The following is an 18,982-nucleotide window of genomic DNA, read 5'->3' on the forward strand; positions in this document are numbered from 1 at the left end:
AGGGAAAAAATTCTTTTCCTCCTCTAAAAGGCTGGGGGGGGGGGGAAGGCTGAGGGATACTGCTGGTTCTTCCCCGCCAACCCCGATCGCAAAAACAAGCCTGCTTGGGTGAATGGGGTTGGCGGGGAGCAACCAGCAGCATCCCTCCGCTGCCGCCCCCCACCTCCGCTGTGTTCAGGGGTGACAGAGAGTGAAAGAAAGAGGGAGAAGGAAGGAAGGAAGGAAGGAAGGAAGGAAGGGGTGAGAGAGAAAAAGAGAGAGAGAGAGAGAGGAAGAGAGAGGGAGGGAGGGAGGGAGAGAGGGAGGGAGGGAAGGAAGGAAGGAAGGAAGGAAGGAAGGAAGGGGTGAGAGGGGGAAGGAAGGAAGGAAGGAAGGAAGGAAGGAAGGAAGGAAGGAAGGAAGGTGTGTGTGTGTGTGAGTGAGTGAGAGAGAGAGAGGAAGAGAGAAAGAAGGAGGGAGGGAGGGAAGAGAGAGAGAGAAGGAAGGAAGGAAGGAAGGAAGGGGTGAGAGAGAAAAAGAGAGAGAGAGAGAGAGGAAGAGAGAGGGAGGGAGGGAGGGAGAGAGGGAGGGAAGGAAGGAAGGAAGGAAGGAAGGAAGGAAGGAAGGAAGGGGTGAGAGGGGGAAGGAAGGAAGGAAGGAAGGAAGGAAGGGGTGAGAGAGAAAAAGAGAGAGAGAGGAAGAGAGAGGGAGGGAGGGAGAGAGGGAGGGAAGGAAGGAAGGAAGGAAGGAAGGAAGGGGTGAGAGGGGGAAGGAAGGAAGGAAGGAAGGGGTGAGAGGGGGAAGGAAGGAAGGAAGGAAGGAAGGAAGGGGTGAGAGAGAAAAAGAGAGAGAGAGAGAGAGAGAGGAAGAGAGAGGGAGGGAGGGAGGGAGGGAGAGAGGGAAGGAAGGAAGGAAGGAAGGAAGGAAGGAAGGGGTGAGAGGGGGAAGGAAGGAAGGAAGGAAGGAAGGAAGGAAGGAAGGAAGGAAGGAAGGTGTGTGTGTGTGTGTGAGTGAGTGAGAGAGAGAGAGGAAGAGAGAAAGAAGGAGGGAGGGAGGGAAGAGAGAGAGAGAAGGAAGGAAGGAAGGAAGGAAGGAAGGAAGGAAGGGGTGAGAGAGAAAAAGAGAGAGAGAGGAAGAGAGAGGGAGGGAGGGAGAGAGGGAGGGAAGGAAGGAAGGAAGGAAGGAAGGAAGGAAGGAAGGAAGGAAGGGGTGAGAGGGGGAAGGAAGGAAGGAAGGAAGGAAGGGGTGAGAGAGAAAAAGAGAGAGAGAGAGAGAGAGGAAGAGAGAGGGAGGGAGGGAGGGAGAGAGGGAAGGAAGGAAGGAAGGAAGGAAGGAAGGAAGGAAGGAAGGAAGGGGTGAGAGGGGGAAGGAAGGAAGGAAGGAAGGAAGGAAGGAAGGAAGGAAGGAAGGAAGGAAGGTGTGTGTGTGTGTGTGTGTGTGTGAGTGAGTGAGAGAGAGAGAGGAAGAGAGAAAGAAGGAGGGAGGGAGGGAAGAGAGAGAGAGAAGGAAGGAAGGAAGGAAGGAAGGAAGGAAGGAAGGAAGGAAGGGGTGAGAGAGAAAAAGAGAGAGAGAGAGAGAGAGGAAGAGAGAGGGAGGGAGGGAGGGAGGGAGGGAAGGAAGGAAGGAAGGAAGGGGTGAGAGGGGGAAGGAAGGAAGGAAGGAAGGAAGGAAGGAAGGAAGGAAGGAAGGTGTGTGTGTGTGAGTGAGTGAGAGAGAGAGAGGAAGAGAGAAAGAAGGAGGGAGGGAGGGAAGAGAGAGAGAGAAGGAAGGAAGGAAGGAAGGAAGGAAGGAAGGAAAGAAAGAAAGAAAGAAAGAAAGAAAGGGGGAGACGGAGAGAGAAGGAAGGAAGGAAGGAAGGAAGGAAGGGGTGAGAGAGTGAAAGAGAGAGGGAGAAGGAAGGAAGGAGAGAGAGAGAGAGAGGGAAAGAAGGAGGGAGGGAAAGAGAGAGAGAAGGAAGGAAGGAAGGAAGGAAGGAAGGGGTGGGGTGTGTGTGTGCGAGAGAGAGAGAGAGAGAAGGAAGGGAGGGAGAAAGAAAGAAAGAAAGAAAGAAAGAAAGAAAGAAAGGGGGAATGAAGCCTGCTCTTGCGAGTGGTGGTGGTGGGATGAGCGCCCCGAAAGGAGAGCTTTCGGGGTACTGATCCCGTCGCCACCTCTCGCAGGGGCAACCATGTCTCCCTTCTCCCCGGCTCGCTGTGGGGTGAGAGGAGGGAAAGCGCCCCAGACGGAGCCCTCCCTCGCCTCTCGCCCCAAAACAGCGGGGCTGGCCAGGAGCTAAGTGGCTGCTGCCCAGCCCAGCTGCTCTGCCGCTGGTGGCAGCGACAGAGAATTTCGGGTTGCTGCCCCCTCCCCACCGCTGGGAGCCATGGCTCCGGTGGCAATGGCATCCCTCCGCTCAAGGGATCCCGCTGCCGTCCAATGCCTTCACTTCATAGGACGCACAGACATTTCACCTTCGTTCTCAGGAGGGAAAAAGTGCATATTACGGAGCGAAAAATTCAGTATGTATTTTGGATGTTTTTTTTTTTTAAAAAAAATAGTTTGTTGTAAAAGTGAAAATTGAAAAATATATATTTTTTAAAAAAATCAAATCCACACTTCGGACAAGGGACTCACTTGGGTGACCGGGTTGCAGCCACAATTTCTCAGCCTAACCTACCTCGCAGGGTTGTGGTACAGATAAAATGGGGAGGAACAAAACCGTGTGTGCCAACTTGATCTCCAAATAGGGTGATAAATGCCGTGAACAAACAAACAAAAATAAATTGGTTTGCTGCAGGACTTTGGTTTGTGAGGACAGGGACCACGAAGGATGTCCTTTCTCTTCTCCCTGGAGGGCTCAGAGCTCCTGAAGGAGTAGCTGTCTCTTTTCCTGGAATCAGATCCAAGCCTGTAGCTCTGACTCACAGGCATGCGAAATATTCAAGGAATGCAGCTTGCTGAAAAGCAAGCTGTCATCTCAGCCCACCATCCGGGAACCAGGCGGCAGAACAGCTGGGCTATATTGGACAACTTCTCAGGGCGACTAGAAGTTCTTAACTAGGTGCCAATTTCCACTGAAATCCGGTGTCCCTGCAAGAACACACCAGAGCTCTGGCGCGTCTTCCATTCAGCCCAACTGGGTTTGCCGAAAAGGTCCTTGAGAATTATCCCCATGTTTTTGTTTAAGAAACAAAACTGGAAAGATGCAACCGTCCTATTTCCTCTTTGCTGTAAATATTTGCTAGGCGTTCACTGAAGCGACTCCATCCAAGGAGAGTTGAAAAGCAGAATTCTAAAATAACAAGGATGGTGACTCAGTGTAGCTGGGACGCAGATTGTTCCGCAAGTCTCTTGACTGGGTGGAAACGTTTTGCACCCTGAGAAGCACAGTTTCCAGAAAGGGGGGGGGGGAGACAGATAGCAAGTTTTTAGCTCTTTGGGTTGCTAAATATCTATTGCACTGTTCTCTGTTCCTCTATATCAGAAGCTGAATACTGCCTTCAGTTTTATAATAATAATAATAATAATAATAATAATAATAATAATAATAATAATAATAATAATAAATTTGAATTTCTTCTTTCTTCTTTGGCAATCACTCGTAGCCGAGTAAGATTGTCTTCCATGAACACGGCTTTAACAGTGAGTCCGTAAGTGACTGCGGAGGCCAATTCTGGATGCACATGTCCTTCCACAGTGGGGACATAGGTTTCCGGGCGGGAGTTGATCATGGCGAGGGTTTGCCCAGCGTGCCTTCCTCTTAGCATTTCTCCCTTGTGTCCTGAGTTCAAGTGTATTCAAAGCCTTGGTAAAGGCTGTTCTGCAGTTGGAGCGCTCACAGGACAGCGTTTCCCAGTTGTCAATGTTTATACTACTTTTTTTTTAGATTTCCTTTGAGACAGTCTTTAAACCTCTTTTGTTGACCACCAGCATTACGCTTTCCATTTTTAAGTTCAGAATAGAGTAGTTGCTTTGGAAGACGATCCTCAGGCATACATACACACAACATGACCAGTCCAACGAAGTTACAATCATAGAATCACCCTTGATCTAGATGCTATACTCCTATTGATGCAGCCCAGAACTGCATTGGCTTTTTTAGCTGCTGCATCACACTGTTGATGTTGAAGAATCTGGGGATCTTTGCTTCTTCCAGTACACTGGTATTAGTTCGCCTGTCTTCCCATGTGATGTGTAAAAATTAACGGAGACGCCGCCAATGGAATATTTCGAGGAGTTGGAGATGGCGTTTACATAGCTGTCAACTTTCCCCTTTTCTTGCGAGGAATCCTATTCGGAATAAGGGAATTTCCCTTAAAAAGGGGGAAAAGTTGACAGCTATGTGTTTATTTGAATTTATATGCCACCCTATGCCCACAGGTCTTGGGGCAGTTCAACAATTAATAACAGCAATTTATGAACAACCATTAATAACCAGGTCTCTTGGACTCACCTTGACCAGAAGCTCGTAGCGTGGAATCCGCTGAACCGGCTTGATCATGAGGTCTGAAAGTGCCTGCTTTTCCTTGTTTTCCCTCATGCTTTGCTGAAAGAACATGAAGATCAGGTTTGTTTGTTGTTGTTTTTTTTTTAAAAAAATACTTTTCAGGTTTATACATTTCAATAATTTTGCAGTCATTTTAACATTTCAAAACTTGACTTCCTCCCTCCTCTCTCTTTCTGCGGTTCCTTGAATGTATTTTTAAATATTTTCTGCATATCCAAATTAACTTAATTTGCTCATTTATTCATCTACTTTATATACTCTTACGAAGCTGCAGGTTATTACAACAACCCTGCCGATGATCCAGTTATGATGTTCTTATCTGTTTGCAATCTGTTTGCAAATATTCAATAAAGCATTCCCACTCTTTAATAAAAGTTGATTTCTTTATTTTTCCGGTAAGATTCGCCATCGGAACATGAAGATAAAGGTTAATGGGGAACATAGCATTGTGTAAAGAATTTTAAGGTCATATATAAAAAATTTAAATGTTCATAACTATATATATAAACCACATGTCTGAAACCCCACAGATTAGGTCCTGAATGAATTGACCTCAATATTTCCCGGAAAGGTCAAAGTGGGAAATCTCCCCATTGTCTCTTTCCTCACAAATCCTTCCATACTTCCAGTTACAGGTAGGTAGCCGTGTTGGTCTGCCATAGTCAAAACAAAATATAAAATAAAAAAATCCTTAGTTGGTCTCTAAGGTGCTACTGGAAGGATTTTTTGATTTTATATTTTGTTCTCGCAAGTCCTGTCCTCACAAATCCTGTCTTATAGCAGCCAAATTTGCTGTTGCCTAACCCTGTCCTGGCTTATGCTCCAAACACTATGTCTGAAGCTCTTATGTTTAAGTAGAAAAAGATTTTAGGAATTTGTACTCCAAACCTTCCTGAATTATTGTTTCCTTTAAAGCATTAAAACTGAATACTTTTATTTTATTATACTTTTATCCCATCAGAAGTCAAGGGAATAAACAACTACCTGACATTCAGAAAATACCTGAAGGCAGCCCTGTTTAGGGAAGTTTTAAAACTGTGATATTTTAAATGTATTTTAATGTTTGGTGGAAGCCGCCCAGAGTGGCTGGGGAGACCCAGCCAGATGGGCGGGGTACAAATAAATTATTATTATTATTATTATTATTATTATTATTATTATTATTATTATTAGCACATTCAAGATATGAACAGGGTGTGAGCCTATGACCTGTTACTTAGATTCAGGAATTAAGTGAGAGCTGGACCATAAAGAAGGCTGATCGCCGAAGAATTGATGCTTCTGAATTATGGTGCTGGCGGAGACTCTTGAGAGTCCCATGGACTGCAAAAAGATCAAACATATCCATCCTTAAAGAAATCAGCCCTGAGTGCTCACTGGAAGGACAGATCCTGAAGCTGAGGCTCCAGTACTTTGGCCACCTCATGAGAAGAGAAGACTCCCCGGAAAAGACCCTGATGTTGGGAAAGATGGAGGGCACAAGGAGAAGGGGACGACAGAGGATGAGATGGTTGGACAGTATTCTTGAAGCTACCAACATGAGTTTGGCCAAACTGCGGGAGGCAGTGAAGGATAGGCGTGCCTGGCGTGCTCTGGTCCATGGGGTCACGAAGAGTCGGACACAACTGAACGACTGAAAAACAACAGCAACAATAACAAAAGAGTGGCCAAACCCAGATAACGCAAACAGGTAACTTGCCAGACAGGAGATAAACAATGCACTCAGATTTCTGTTGGAGACTGCTTTTTCTGTGATGTAGGTATGATGTATCTGGGGGGTGGTCCTGGAGAAGGACCCCTTTTAATTTTTATAACAGCATCTTGGTGGAGTCTTGGTGACTTAACAGACTATTCTCAAGAAGTGTGCATGCACATGAAAGTATCTGAAGAAGTGTGCATGCACACGAAAGCTCATACCAAGAACAAACTTAGTTGGTCTCTAAGGTGCTACAGGAAGGATTTTTTAAAAAAATTTTTATTTTATTTAGACTATTCTCAAGACATAAAACATGGAGGCAATAGGCTCCGACCCAGGGGTTGTGGTGCCTAGGATGGGCTGGGTCTAAATGCTTCATTTTACAAGCTAAGCCGAGAGGAGAAGATCTGAACCAGGGTTTGTTTTGGACAGCCACCTGTCAGGGAATCTTTAGCTGTGATTCCTGCATTGCAGGGGGTTGGAAGAGATGACCCCCGGGGGTCCCTTCCAGCTTTATGATTCCTGTCCCAGGTTTTGACTGTGCTAGAGAAGAATTAAGAGGCTACCTTATAAGTAAAGGGACACCTGACCATTAGGTCCAGTCGCGGATGACTCTGGGGTTGCGGCACTCATCTCGCTCTATAGGCCGAGGGAGCCAGCGTGCAGCTTCCGGGTCATGTGGCCAGCATGAGAAAGCCGCTTCTGGCGAACCAGAGCAGCGCACGGAAACGCCGCTTACCTTCCCACCAGAGTGGTACCTATTTATCTACTTGCACTTTGACATGCTTTCGAACTGCTAGGTGGGCAGGAGCTGGGACCGAGCAACGGGAGCTCAACCCGTCGCAGGGATTCGAACCGCCGACCTTCCGATCGGCAAGCCCTATAGGCTCTGTGGTTTAACCCACAGTGCCACCCGCATCCCAAGAGGCTACCGTATGTGCTGGCAATGCAAAATTATCAAAAAGGCCTGGGGAAAGACATATGAAGATTTGAAGAAAATCTGGGAAAGGATTGTTGTTAAAAAAAAATGAAGTTATGATATTGAGATGTACAGGACCTGACGGATTGTTTGAGCGAAAGACTTTGTTCCGATATACGAGACCGGATGCCGGGCCCAGACCAGCCAGCCCCTATGGAAGGAGGAAGAAGCCTCGGCCAAAGAAGATAAAGAAGAAGAAAAATAAGAAGACTGGCAAAATTAATTACTGAACTGTGCAGGACAAATTATAACAAAAAAGGGCAACTATTTAAGGCATATTCTTTAAAGCTCTGTGTATAGATTTTTACAGTGGTATAACTTTTAAAAGTCACTTGAAATAGGATGAAGAAGGTTTTAAAATTAGATTAAGTATATAAGATCATGGCCGCTGGTCCCATCACCTCCTGGCAAATAGAAGGGGAAGAAGTGGAGGCAGTGAGAGATTTCACTTTCTTGGGCTCCATGATCACTGCAGATGGTGACAGCAGTCACGAAATTAGAAGACGCCTGCTTCTTGGGAGGAAAGCAATGACAAACCTAGACAGCATCTTAAAAAGCAAAGACATCGCCTTGCCGACAAAGGTCCGTATAGTTAAAGCTATGGTTTTCCCAGTAGTAATGTACGGAAGTGAGAGCTGGACCATAAAGAAGGCTGATCACTGAAGAATTGATGCTTTTGAATTATGGTGCTGGAGGAGACTCTTGAGAGTCCCACGGACTGCAAAAAGATCAACAATATCCATCCTTAAAGAAATCAGCCCTGAGTGCTCATTGGAAGGGCAGATCATGAAGTTGAGGCTCCAGTACTTTGGCCACCTCATGAGAAGAGAAGACTCCCTGGAAAAGACCCTGATGTCGGGAAAGATGGACAGTGTTCTCGAAGCGACTGGCATGAGTTTGGCCAAACTGCGGGAGGCAGTGGAAGACAGGAGTGCCTGGCGTGCTCTGGTCCATGGGGTCACGAAGAGTTGGACACGACTAAACGACTAAACATTATTATTATTATTATTATTATTATTATTATTATTATTATTATTATTTCTTGAATTGATCAGGTGAGTGTTCTCCTTTCGAAAGAGGCAGGTGGAATCTCCATGGTTGCTTATAGCATAATGTTGAATGATGAGATGGTTGGAAAGTGTTCTCGAAGCGACTGGCATGAGTTTGGCCAAACTGCGGGAGGCAGTGGAGGATAGGGGTGCCTGGCGTGCTCTGTTCCATGGGGTCACAAAGAGTCGGACACGACTGAACAACAACAACAACAACAACAACATATAAGATTTTATGGACGTGCATGAACAAGTGTATTATAATGAGACCAAGATGGGGAGTGGAGGGAAGTCGACCAAAATTATGGTTTAATTTGGTTATGACCCCCCCCTTTTTTAGTTTTGTTATTTTTTGGAAAATCAATGAAATGTCATCAAAAATTAAACAAACAAACAAACAAACAAACAAACATTTCTGTCCTACCTCCAGGAACTTCATAAACGCTGGCCTGGCTTCCTTGGCGATCCTCACAGCATCTTTGGCATTCAGGAAGTTATCGATGTAGGCGGAGTAAATGTTCACCAGGATGTCTTTGGAAAACTAGGGGGAGGAGCGAGACAAAAGGCTTCCTGAGACACGCAGACAAATTTCCCTCTTAAGTCGTAGAAAGTGGGGAGGTGTGAACGACAACAAAAAGAGAATTTCAGTCCCTGGGGGTTATCACTTTTCAAACAAGCAAACATGAATTAGCATCGCTGATTGGCCAAGATGTTTAAGAATAGTTGAGAGGTCAGCTGGAGGTGTAAAAATGGGGTAGGTACATTTATGCACATGTGGGTGGCTTCCAACAGAATATTAAAATACAACAGTCTATTAAACATTAAAAGCTTCCCTAAACAGGGCTGCCTTCAGATGTCTTCTAAAAGTCAGGTAGTTGTTTTTCTCTTTGACACCTGGTGGGAGGGCGTTCCACAGGGCGGGCGCCACCACCGAGAAGGCCCTCTGCCTGGTTCCCTGTAACTTGGCTACTTGCAGTGAGGGAACCGCCAGAAGGCCCTCAGCGCTGGACCTCAGTGTCCGGGCAGAACGATGCAGGTGGAGATGTTATTGTTTTAGTTAAATAAATTGTTTAATATGTTTACGATTATTTTTCTCCTTCCAATAAAGTATAGCAGAAAAGTTGTCAAAATATAAAGTTAACTTATTAAAACCAGTACGGTGTAGTGGTTAAGAGCTGTAGACTCATAATCTGGTGAACCGGGTTCGCGTCTCCGCTCCTCCACATGCAGCTGCTGGGTGACCTTGGGCTAGTCACACTTCTCTGAAGTCTCTCAGCCCCACTCACCTCACAGAGTGTTTGTTGTGGGGGAGGAAGGGAAAGAAGAATGTTAGCCGCTTTAAGACTCCTTTGTCTATGTATTTCTAATACTATAACCAAATCAGTCATTTTTGATATAATTGTAAAACTACTCTGGAAAATTTTTATTCCAAATACGAAAACTTTATCTGGTTGTAAATATTAAGCTGATGCCAGGAAGAATGAGGCTTTCTGTAAAAAAAGAAAAAAAAAGATTTAAATCAAGTCTTACCGACTAGTGATTTAAATCGTGATTTAAATCGAGTTGATTTAAATCTAATCTACCCTGCACCAGAACTTCCGCACGTGTCACAGAATTTAGCCCCTTGGAAATCCACACGGCCGTCTTCAGGTTTCTAGTCCTCTGCGTGCTTTTGAAGGCTGGGTAGCCATAAGGGGAAGCGGAGGGTCAGAGGGAACTCGGCACATGTTTTGTCTCCCTGCTTCCACTGCACAACCACCCACGCACCCAGGCAATCCTTTTCGAATCAGGCTCCTTGAAAAAACAACCATTACAGAAAGAAAGCTGTGGCACAAGGCCGCACCCGATCCATCAAAGGGCAGGAAGGCTGAGAGACAGCAAAAGGTTAAAGCTGACCGCAAGTCCAGAGGTAGCATTATTTTCAATTTACGATGTGGTGGAAGGTTCGCAGGCTATGAAGGACACGCTCACAAATTTGTTGGCAGCTGCACAAATTATTATAGCTAGGAAGTGGAAGGGGAAAGCAGAATATAAAACGGAAGAATGGTATGAAGAGGTGTGGGGTATAGCTATTCACGATAAATTGACACGTGGCATTAAGGTAAGACGGGGAATATGCAGGAGGAATGATTTTGAGGAGATATGGAAGGTGTTTGTAGAATGCGCACTGTTAAAATGGAAAGGGGTCTAACCATCGCAAGAGGTGTTGAAATTTTGGGAGGTTGGATAGTTACAATGGAATGGTCTTGGTGGTGGGGTGCATGTGTTTATTCTTATTTATTTATGATGATTACTTTGTGAAAATAAAATAAAATAAAATAAAAAACAGAATAGAATAGAATAGAATAGAACAGAACAGAATGGAATACAGTGTTACCTTGGTTTATGAATTTAATCCATTCCGGAAGTCCGTTCTTAAACTAAAGCTTGGTTCTTAAACCAAGGCGTGCTTTCCCATAGCAGCGGGGGACTCAATTTAGAAATGGAACACACTCAACATGTTCTGCTTCCAAGGCAAAGTCCACAAACCAAAACACCTACTTCTGGGTGTGACGATCACCCAAACTTAGGATTAGCATAGAAGGAGTTAAAAGGGAATAACCAGTAAGAACCTTTAGGGGGCGGAGTTGTGTGGGCTATATAAACCCCTCCTAGGGAAGGCAGGGGGTCTTGCCTTTTGTCAGGGTCTTGGTCTTTGTCTTGGTCTTGGGGGCTTCTATGGGTATTGAGAGGTTGGAAGGAGGGTGGCAAGGGAAGGAGTAGGAACAGAGGTGGGAGAAATCGTTGGGCACTGTTGTTAGCAAGAACACAACCAAGAAAGAACCGTTTATTCAGAAACCACATGCTTATGTACTAAACTTCAAATAAAACAGTTTTGTTCCAATATTCTCCTTGACTGAACTGAGTGAAGTAAATACCAGACAGACTGGTTGGTGGCAGCGGTTAATTAACAAAGTGGTGAGCGCAGGTATCAACGGACCGTTAAACGTCTGGGGGACCTGTGCAGGTTGAGCGAACCGCCACACTGGGTTTGCAGCGTTCTTAATCCAAGTTGTTCATAAATTTATCTGAAGAATATCTGAAGAAGTGTGCATGCACACGAAAGCTCATGCCAATAACAAACTTAGTTGGTCTCCAAGGTGCTGCTGGAAGGAATTATTTTTATTCTGTTTCGACTATGGCAGACCAACACGGCTACCTACCTGTAACTATAAACTAAGCTGTTCTTAAACCAAGGTACCACTGTAGAATAGAATAGATTAATAGATGCCAGAAAGCCCGGCATCCTTTGGGCTAAGTACCGGTAACCCAGGAAAGCTCAAACACCAGCTCCTTGATCAGAGGTTGTGTGTGCCAGAGGTTGTGTGTGTGTGTGTGCGTTGTCGGAAAGGCTGAACTCACAGACTGCACCAGGATGTCCCCCACTTTCTGCTTCTCGCTCCAGCTCTGCACGCACTCAGTGATCTGCTCCAGGAACTCCTCGTGGTGATCCAGCAGCTCGGGGATCTGATCAAAGATCTCGTCCACCAGGGCGGGATCGCAGAGGATGGCATTTTCCGGCAGCTTCAAGGGCTTCATGTAACCCTGGAAAGGGAAGGAGAGACGGAAGGGAAGACATTTAGGAGACAGGAAGATGCCCGATACCAAGACTCACCCAATTCAATACCGATTGATTGATTGATTGATTGGTTGTAATTCTATGCCGCTTTTCATTCAAATGAATCTCAAAGCGGCTTACAACTGATAAACAACCATAACGTAATAAAACATAATAGCACATCGCGAATATAGCATACGTCGTATTAACTTCAAACCATGTTGTTGGTTTGTTTCCCGAAACTGCAGTTAAGTCTAAACCGCATTTTAAGGTTAGCTCATAATGACACACTGATGAAACACTAGAGATGTAAAATTTCCAGAAATTTTGAAGCTCGGGGGAAAAAACCCCGGTTTTTTTCTGGGGGGAAACGGAAATTTTCAGAAAAATTGAATTTTTTTTTGCTACATTAGCACTTCTTTTTTCTTTTCCAGATTGAAAGTCATTCTGTTACTTTAGAAACATAAAATATAACTATGGACAATTTTGATGGGCGTAAAATTATCACAACTAACATATTAAAAATATAGCGTATCCAAACAATTATTCATATTTCCTCTCCACAGTATTTTTTTAAAAAAATTCTCATGAAAAAACTGAAGAAGGAAGTGGGACTAAATTTCAATGAATGGGCATGAAATTTAATCAGAATAATTTTCTGAGCTGTAACGATCAGTATCAGTTTCAGTTTCTGCTTCTGCATCTACTCTGTTGTGTCTGTCATTATCACAGTTATTGAACTGAAGATTTGCTTGGATTGAAACAATTTTTTTTCAATTTTTCGGGGGGAAAAAGGCTTCAGGAAAAAAACGGGGGGGGGGGACAGGGACAGGTTTTTTTCTGAATTTTTCCGTCCCCCCCCCCCGGCCTTCACATCTCTATGAAACACGGTATAGACAATTAACAAATCATAATAATAAGTAATCAAAAACAGAAATAAAAGAGGTGAGGGGCATTGGGTGCGTGTTAAGCCAATCCACAGTTTAGTGTTACATTCGAAACAGACCAAAACTCGGGCTGCTCCCACTGCAGCTATATAACTTTTAAAAGGTGGAGGAAACATTCAGCGTCTCGTAGGCATTTAAAAAGCTAATCAAAACTGGATTGCTTCTTTGCTGCCCTTGACTCTCCTCTTCAAAGATGTCACCTCCGAATGAGTCAGCAGCATTTCCAGGAATTTCACTGTGCCGTATTAAAGGCTCCTGAGTTGTAATTATCTCCTCCCCCTGTCCTTCGAGCGCACAAAGCAGTTGCTCTTTTTAGCTCTCCACTTCGGAGAGATTCGATGGGTTTGCCTTTGTGCCATCCAATTAACGCCCCCCCCCCTGTCCTCTGCTTTAAAAAAGCCTGGCACCGAAAAGGTTGGCACGCCCTGTCCCGAGGCTCTCCAATGACGACAACCCAGAATTCTGAATAAGCGCAACTTTGAGAAAATGCCGCCGATCCAGGCTATCGAGAGCTGGAATCGGACTTCCAAAGAGCAAAAATCAGAACCTGATTCCTTGTCTCTGCTAGGCCTGGGAGATTTTTCGCTCCATAAGATGCACCTGACCATAAGATGCACCTAGTTTTCAGAGGAGGAAATGGGGAAAGCCCCCTTTTCTGGGATAAGCTCATGGTTGTGCAGCTTCTTTTGCAAAGGGGAAAAGCCCCGGTTTTTTTGAGGATCAGCTCAAAGTTGTTGAACTTACTTTGCAAAGGAGGAAAAATCCTGTTTTTATGGGGTTCAACTCAGAGTTTTGCAGCTTCTTTAGGAAAGGAAAGGGAGCCGTTTCTACAGTTTCCAGGCAGATAATCTAATCAGCCAGTCACAAGTCGCTGGGGAAACAGCTTCCATCTGCAGAACATTCAACAATGGAGGCCTAGGCAAGGGAGCCTGTGATCGACCACACATTTGCTCCATAAGACGCACAGACATAGAATCATAGAATCCTAGAGTTGGAAGAGACCACAAGGGCCGTCCAGTCCAACCCCCTGCCAAGCAGGAAACACCATCAAAGCATTCCTGACAGATGGCTGTCAAGCCTCCGCTTCAAGACCTCCAAAGAAGGAGACTCCACCACACTCCTTGGCAGCAAATTCCACTGCTGAACAGCTCTCACTGTCAGGAAGCTCTTCCTAATGTTTAGGTGGAATCTTCTTTCTTGTAGTTTGAATCCATTGCCCCGTGTCCGCTTCTCTGGAGCAGCAGAAAACAACCTTTCACCCTCCTCTATATGACATCCTTTGATATATTTGAACATGGCTATCATATCACCCATTAACCTTCTCTTCTCCAGGCTAAACATACCCAGTTCCCTAAACCGTTCCTCATAAGGCATCGTTTCCAGGCCTTTGACCATTTTGGTTGCCCTCTTCTGGACACCTTCCAGCTTGTCAGTATCCTTCTTGAACTGTGGTGCCCAGAACTGGACACAGTATTCCAGGTGAGCAGAATATAGTGGTACTATTACTTCCCTTGATCTAGACGCTATACTCCTATTGATGCAGCCCAGAACTGCATTGGCTTTTTCAGCTGCTGCATCACACTGTTGACTCATGTCAAGTTTGTGGTCTACCAAGACTCTTAGATCCTTTTCACATGTACTGCTCTCAAGCCAGGTATCACCCATCCTGTATTTGTGCCTTTCATTTTTTTTGCCCAAGTGTAGTACTTTGCATTTCTCTCTGTTAAAATTCATCTTGTTTGCTTTGGCCCAGTTTAATCTGTTAAGGTCATTTTGAAGTGTGATCCTGTCCTCTGGGGTATTAGCCACCCTTTCCAATTTGGTGTCATCTGCAAACTTGATCAGGATGCCCTGATCATTTTCGGAGGGAAAAAAGTGTGTCTTATGGAGAGAAAAAATACGGCATTCATATATCACCCAGGACTGGTGCGAGGGGCAGACCACGATGATGGCTTCGCTCAGCGGTATATCGCTGGTGAAACTGCCATTTCCTGAGTCCCTCTGCTCCCAGCGGCCGGCACGGCGAGGGGGGAAAAAGCTGGAGGCAGAGGGAATCCGGAGCGGTGGCGGTTTCACCGGCGATATACCGCTGAGTGAAACCGCCACCGCGGTCCGCCCTCATACCGCTGCAGAGGCAGAAACAAGCTGCGTTGCCGAGGCATCGATACAGCACGTTCTTCCCTCTGTTTCAACAAGCCCGATGTCCCTCCAGATTGAGCACGCTGGAGGGATTTGGGGCTTGCTGGACCAGGTGAGCCACTGGCTTGATCGGGGGTCAGCAAACTTTTTCAGGCCGGTCCACTGACCCTCAGACCTTGTGGGGGGGGGGGCGGACTAAAAAGAAGAATGAATTTCTATGCCCCTACAAATAACCCAGAGATGCATTTTAAATAAAAGCACACATTCTACTCATGTAAAAACACGCTGATTCCCGGACCGTCCACGGGTCGGATTTAGAAGGCGATTGGGCCGGATCCGGCCTTCGGGCCTTAGTTTGCCTACCCATGGGCTTGATCTTATCCTATAGGAAGCTGCCTTATTCTGAGTCAGAACATGGGGACATTTCACTCAGTTTTGTCTACACTGACTGGCAGGGTTTCAGGCAGGGAGACCCTCCCTTCCTTATCTGGAGATGCTGGGGGTTGAACCTGGGACCCTCTGCATGTAAGGCAGATGCTCTACCTCTGAGCCACAACCCTTTCTCGATGGAGTACAAAGGAGGGCCATGCGGCAGCTAGACTAGTGACTGGGAGCGGCCGCTGAGACCACATAACACTGGTCTTGAAAGACCTACATTGGCTCCCAGTACGTTTCCGAGCACAATTCAAAGTGTTGGTGCTGACCTTGAAAGCCCTAAACGGCCTCGGTCCTGTATACCGGAAGGAGCGTCTCCACCCCCATCGTTCAGCCCGGACACTGAGGTCCAGCGCCGAGGGCCTTCTGGCGGTTCCCTCCCTGCAAGAAGTGAGGTTACAGGGAACCAGGCAGAGGGCCTTCTCGGTGGTGGCACCCGCCCTGTGGAACGCCCTCCCATCCGATGTCAAGGAAATAAACAACTATCTGACTTTTAGAAGACATCTGAAGGCAGCCCTGTTTAGGGAAGCTTTTAATGTTTGATGTTTCATTGTTTTTTTAATATTCTGTTGGGAGCTGCCCAGAGTGGCTGGGGAGACCCAGCCGGATGGGACGGGTATAAATAATAAATTATTATTATTATTATTATTATTATTATTATTATTATTATTATGGTTTACAGATTAAAAGGACTCAGAGCATTAAATAAAAAGTATTTTTGCACATAAGGAGGTCGAGAGAGCCTGGCATTCAGAAATGCCAAAGAGCTGCAGCTGACAAGTCTGTTTCCCGTGATTTAGAGACTCAAAGCAGAAGGCGAAAATAACCCTCCAATTTTCACACTTGGGAGGTGTGGTGCGTGGGAAGGATGTATTGTATATGTGGACCAAAAGGGCAGGGAAACAGCTAAGCGCTCCCCATTTGGACAATCGAAAAGGCAGAAATAAATCGCCGTGGAATTAAAACTTCCGCAGGCAAGAGAAAGACTCGTATTGCTGCATCGCATACGGAGCGAAGTCACACCTGTGAATGAATCGTGGGAAAGGAGGTCTTCCCGGTCGGACAGCATTTGCACACACACACACACACACACACACTTCAAAGGGGGATAAACCTGAATGGAAGCCCCCCAGTTCCCTGACATCTTGATCCCCAGCGCCATCATCCCTGGTGCTCTGCTCTCGAGCCCCGAATCGCATGGCAACGGGATGCAGTTGCCACGGAGACGAGCGCAGGCTGGGTCCGGGCTGACAAAAGCTTCCCAGTGCCCGGCGTGGGACGTGGCAGGGTCGCTCTGCTGCATTAGGAACGCACAGATCTCGTTTCCGGCAGCTCTGGCTAAGGCGCTGCAGCTGAGCAAGGAGTCACAGAGGGAGAGAAGGGTGTGTTTCTTGGTTGCAGAGAAACTCCTGGGAATCGCTCAGCCGAACGTGCTCAGAAATCTCCACCAGACCTCCTTGCGGCTAGACCGGGCACCCCTGTCTGTTTTGCTACTATTACGGCTATTAATAATAATATAATTTTATTATTTATATGCTGCCCATCGGACTGGGTAGCCCCAGCCACTCTGGGCGGCTCCCAACAAAATATTAAAAGCACAATAAAATAGCCATCATTAAAAATTTCCCCGAACAGGGCTGCCTTCAGATGTCTTCTAAAAGTCAAAGAGTGTAAGAACACCTTTGCAGAACACCCAGTTCCTCCAACCGTCCCTCATCAGACCTGATATTATTATTATTATTATTATTATTATTATTATTATTATTATTATCATCATCATCATCATCATCAGGCAGCCCTGTTTAGGGAAGTTTTTAATGTTTGATGTTTTATCGTGTTTTTAATATTCTGTTGGGAGCTGCCCAGAGTGGCTGGGGAGGCCTGGCCAGATGGGTGGGGTATAAGTAAAAAAATAAAATATTTTCATTATCATTATCATTATCATCACCACCACCACAGGTAGGGACCATTTTGCAAGTGACTAACTGATGCGTGCATTGTTTTTGGCCCCAGAACGGCCGAGAATGGGCTTTTGCACGCGCAACCACCGACGTGCAAAAACGACCAGAACGCAACCCCTAGGCCAGTGTTTTTCAACCACTGTTCCGCGGCACACTAGTGTGCCGCGAGATGTTGCCTGGTGTTCCGTGGGAAAACATGGGCTGGCGGTTGCGGCACTGGCGGGAGGTGGCGACGCTGCTGCTAGCGGCAGGTGGGCTGGGCGCGTCTCCCCCTCGGCCCACGGCGGCGGCGGGCGCCTTTGACTATGAGCTGCTCCTCCTGCGGCGGAGCCCGCGGAGCGCCTTCCTGCCCAGTGCTCACGTCTTCGTGGGCGGCGTGGGGGACGCGGCCGACTTCTCGTCCGACTGGCTGCAGCTGCTGGCAGGCGGGCCGCGCTGCGGACTGGGCTCGGTACGGGGCGAGTGCCCGAGGGCGCCGCTCTTCGCCGCCGAGCGCCCGGAGCTGGGCTCGCCGCTGCCGGGAGACATGGCCTTCCGCCTCTGCGCCATCCGCGAGGCCTTTGAAGAAGCCGGAGTCCTCTTGGTACTGCCCGGCCCGGTGGCTGATGCCGCCGCCGCCGCTACCACCGCGGGCCCGGCCCGCCTGCTGCCAGCCGAGCGCCTCCCGCCATCCTCGGGACTGGCTGAGTGGCGGCTGCGGGTGCAGCGGCAGCCTGGCAGCTTCTTGCAGCTGTGCCAACACCTGAGCTGCGTGCCCAACATCTGGGCACTGCGCGAGTGGAGCAACTGGCTGACCCCCGTGGGCCGTGCGGGGCGAGGCGGCCGCCGCTACGACACCGCCTCCTACCTCTGCTGCCTACCTAGCATTGGGGCATCTGCTGCTACCAATGCTATTTTTCTAGAAAAAGAGGTGCTGGAGCCTGGAACTCATCATGGACGCCTTCCCTCTTAGGCGCCCACCTGAGAGGTGCCAGAACTGAGTTCCTGTGGCTGGGGGGAGAGTCCTGACTAGTACTATAGTTGTTATTTATTATTATTAGCCTGGTGGGGGCGGGGCAAGGTGCGCCATCTTCACATGCTCAATTCAGACATGAGAAGAATTATCATTTTTATTATTACTACTACTACTATTATTGTTATCTAATGGTGGTGTGCCTCGTGATTTTTTTCATGAAACAAGTGTGCCTTTGCCCAAAAAAGGTTGAAAAACACTGCCCTAGGCAAATGGAGAGCTGACTATATTTGCTTGTCCTTCAGCGGGGCGAGTTGCAATTTAAAACTTCAAAAAACCCAGTTAAAACTTATCCATCCCAGCTAGTTTTAATTGGAACTGTAGCTTTTAAGAAGCGTGCCTTCTCCCTCCTTCTCCCCCTTTCCTTTTGTGCCATGTATTTTGTGGGCTGGGTGGCTACTGATCTTTGCAAGCCGCTTGGCCTCCAGGCACCTTGCCAGGGATCCTTGCCAAAGGCCCAACTAGCCCATCCTGGGAAGACCACAAGTAGGACACGGGAGGAACTTAAGGTTGCCGGGGGGGGGGGATGAGGACCTTGGGCTAAGGAAGATTCCTGACCCCTTACCATGAGCGAGCAGCACACTAGGGCTTGCTGCCAGGAGAATCTCACTTCACTCTTCTCCTAGCACACGCAGGAGCAACAAGCCACAGAGCTTGGTTCGTCGTGCAAAGCCACGGTCATCGTTTGTTTCTCCCGAAGC

The 18,982-nt window shown here is 47.0% G+C and overlaps 1 protein-coding gene across 1 annotated transcript in view; it reads right to left on the reverse strand.

Moving 5' to 3' along the window:
* The window catches only part of ARHGEF17 (Rho guanine nucleotide exchange factor 17), a 97,343-nt gene that overhangs the window by 44,863 nt on the left and 33,498 nt on the right, over positions 1–18,982 (reverse strand). Inside the window, exons 3-5 of the mRNA XM_033145967.1 lie at positions 11,592–11,774; positions 8,614–8,730; positions 4,412–4,504 (exon numbers count right to left, since the gene is read on the reverse strand). Coding sequence (XP_033001858.1) covers positions 4,412–4,504; positions 8,614–8,730; positions 11,592–11,774 — 393 coding nt within the window. The remainder of the gene's footprint in view (positions 1–4,411; positions 4,505–8,613; positions 8,731–11,591; positions 11,775–18,982) is intronic.

This window comes from Lacerta agilis, chromosome 4, assembly GCF_009819535.1.
Source record: "Lacerta agilis isolate rLacAgi1 chromosome 4, rLacAgi1.pri, whole genome shotgun sequence".
Classification (NCBI taxonomy): Eukaryota; Metazoa; Chordata; class Lepidosauria; order Squamata; family Lacertidae; genus Lacerta; species Lacerta agilis.